Source organism: Sceloporus occidentalis, unplaced genomic scaffold, assembly GCF_023333645.1.
Source record: "Sceloporus occidentalis isolate IW3139 unplaced genomic scaffold, rSceOcc1.0.p SCAF_204, whole genome shotgun sequence".
Taxonomy (NCBI): Eukaryota; Metazoa; Chordata; class Lepidosauria; order Squamata; family Phrynosomatidae; genus Sceloporus; species Sceloporus occidentalis.
Genome location: NW_028317184.1, coordinates 842,054 through 843,823, shown reverse-complemented (window position 1 = coordinate 843,823; position 1,770 = coordinate 842,054). Strand labels below are relative to the sequence as shown.

Sequence of the window (1,770 nt, the reverse complement as noted above, 5' to 3'; positions counted from 1 at the left end):
TTTTTCTTTCCACTAAGAAATGTCAATTGACTAAATTTGGACACAAATGTAATATTTTGTATCTGCTGGGATCAACACTTTTGTTAATGGGAAGATAATATTGCACAACACGGACCTTATTCAATAAGCACAATAGTGAACAAGAAGAATTATTTGAATATATTTATTTTTAGTGTAATACAGAAGAATATTCCTTATGAAAGAAAAAACTTGCAAATCCAGCCACATTGACACACAATAGGTTTTATATGCGACAAAACACGAAACTGCACCACTAAACATAAATATTGAAACATAAATATTGCCCCTCTTAAAAATGTAATTCTCTAATCATAAAACATTATATTTCAGTAACATATAAAAAGAAGAGATGAATTAAAATATTTTCTCATATCACATTGCGTACTTCTTATTTTACTATTTGACCAAACAATACTAGATACAAAATGTGTTTTTAAAAGCCTGTTTAACCTCAGTGTTTCTCAAACAATAAATAATAGGATTTAAGAGTGGAGTCACAACAGAATAAAATATAGTCACAAATTTGTTTCTGTCAAAGGGGTTGGCCTTTCTGGGCCTAGCATAAATAAATAACGTGGTTGTAAAAAATATAATAACAATAGTGAGATGTGAAGCACAGGTAGACAAAGCCTTCTGCCTCCCTTGGTTATTTGGGATTCTCATAACAGTCCAAAGAATGCATATATAGGTGATAATTATTAGCACAAGAGGAATCATGATAACTATCATGGCAAGGATGAAATCCACTAGTTCTGTAAAAGACATGTCAGTACAGGATAGATTTAATAATGGAGAGATATCACAGAAGAAATGATTGATAACATTGGGTCCACAGAATGTCAATCTGAAGATCAAAATGGCTTTGATCATAGCAATGGAAAATCCAACAACCCAGGATCCAATGGCCAGTTGCAGACAGAAAATGTCACTCATAATGACAGTATAGTGAAGAGGGAGACAAATGGCAATATACCGATCGAAGGCCATAACTGCTAGAAGGACACATTCAGTGCAGGCCAGTGATATGAAAATAGAAAGCTGGGTCATGCATGCTCTAAATGATATCTTCTTGTTTTGAGTCATAAGATTGTAGAGAAGGTTTGGTATGGTGACCGTAACATACCAAATTTCCAAAAAAGAGAGGCTGCACAATAAATAGTACATTGGCTTATGGAGCTTTTTATTAAGTTTGATAGTTACCATGATGACCACATTTTCAGCAAGTATTAGAACATAACTCACTAAGAACACAGCAAAGAGAACACATTGCAACTCTGGACGCGTTGGGAACCCAATAAGTATGAATTCAGTGATGTTGTTTACAAGACTTCTTTCCATCTGTGCAGAAATTTATAATTTATCAGTCAATCACTGTGTGAGATGACAATGAGAAAGTAGTGCTTACATAAGACAAATCAGAATGTAACCATAAGTATAGCTAAAACTATTCTAGAATAATTCTAGGAATTATTGTATTAATGTGACACTTTCATTACACAGACCCCTAACAGGAACCACTGACTAATAGCATGGTGTAAATTTAAAAAGCTAAACAATTTTACAGTAAATATAAATTATGCGATTCCATAAGTAATGTGGTCTGAAATCAAGCATATGCAAACCATTAAGAAGGTAGCTGAAGGTAGTAGTTAACATGTTACAATTTTAACGAAAAACATTATGTTTTATATATTAATATATGACAAAATCGGAAAGTGACTTAGGGATCAAAAACATGTGGAATGGCAC

The 1,770-nt window shown here is 32.9% G+C and overlaps 1 protein-coding gene across 1 annotated transcript; it reads right to left on the bottom strand.

Moving 5' to 3' along the window:
• Positions 1-435: 435 nt before the first annotated feature.
• LOC149277997 (olfactory receptor 6B1-like) lies at positions 436-1,359 on the bottom strand. The gene has a single exon (XM_089502490.1). The coding sequence runs from the start codon at positions 1,357-1,359 to the stop codon at positions 436-438; it is 924 nt and encodes a 307-aa protein (XP_089358616.1).
• Positions 1,360-1,770: the final 411 nt, after the last annotated feature.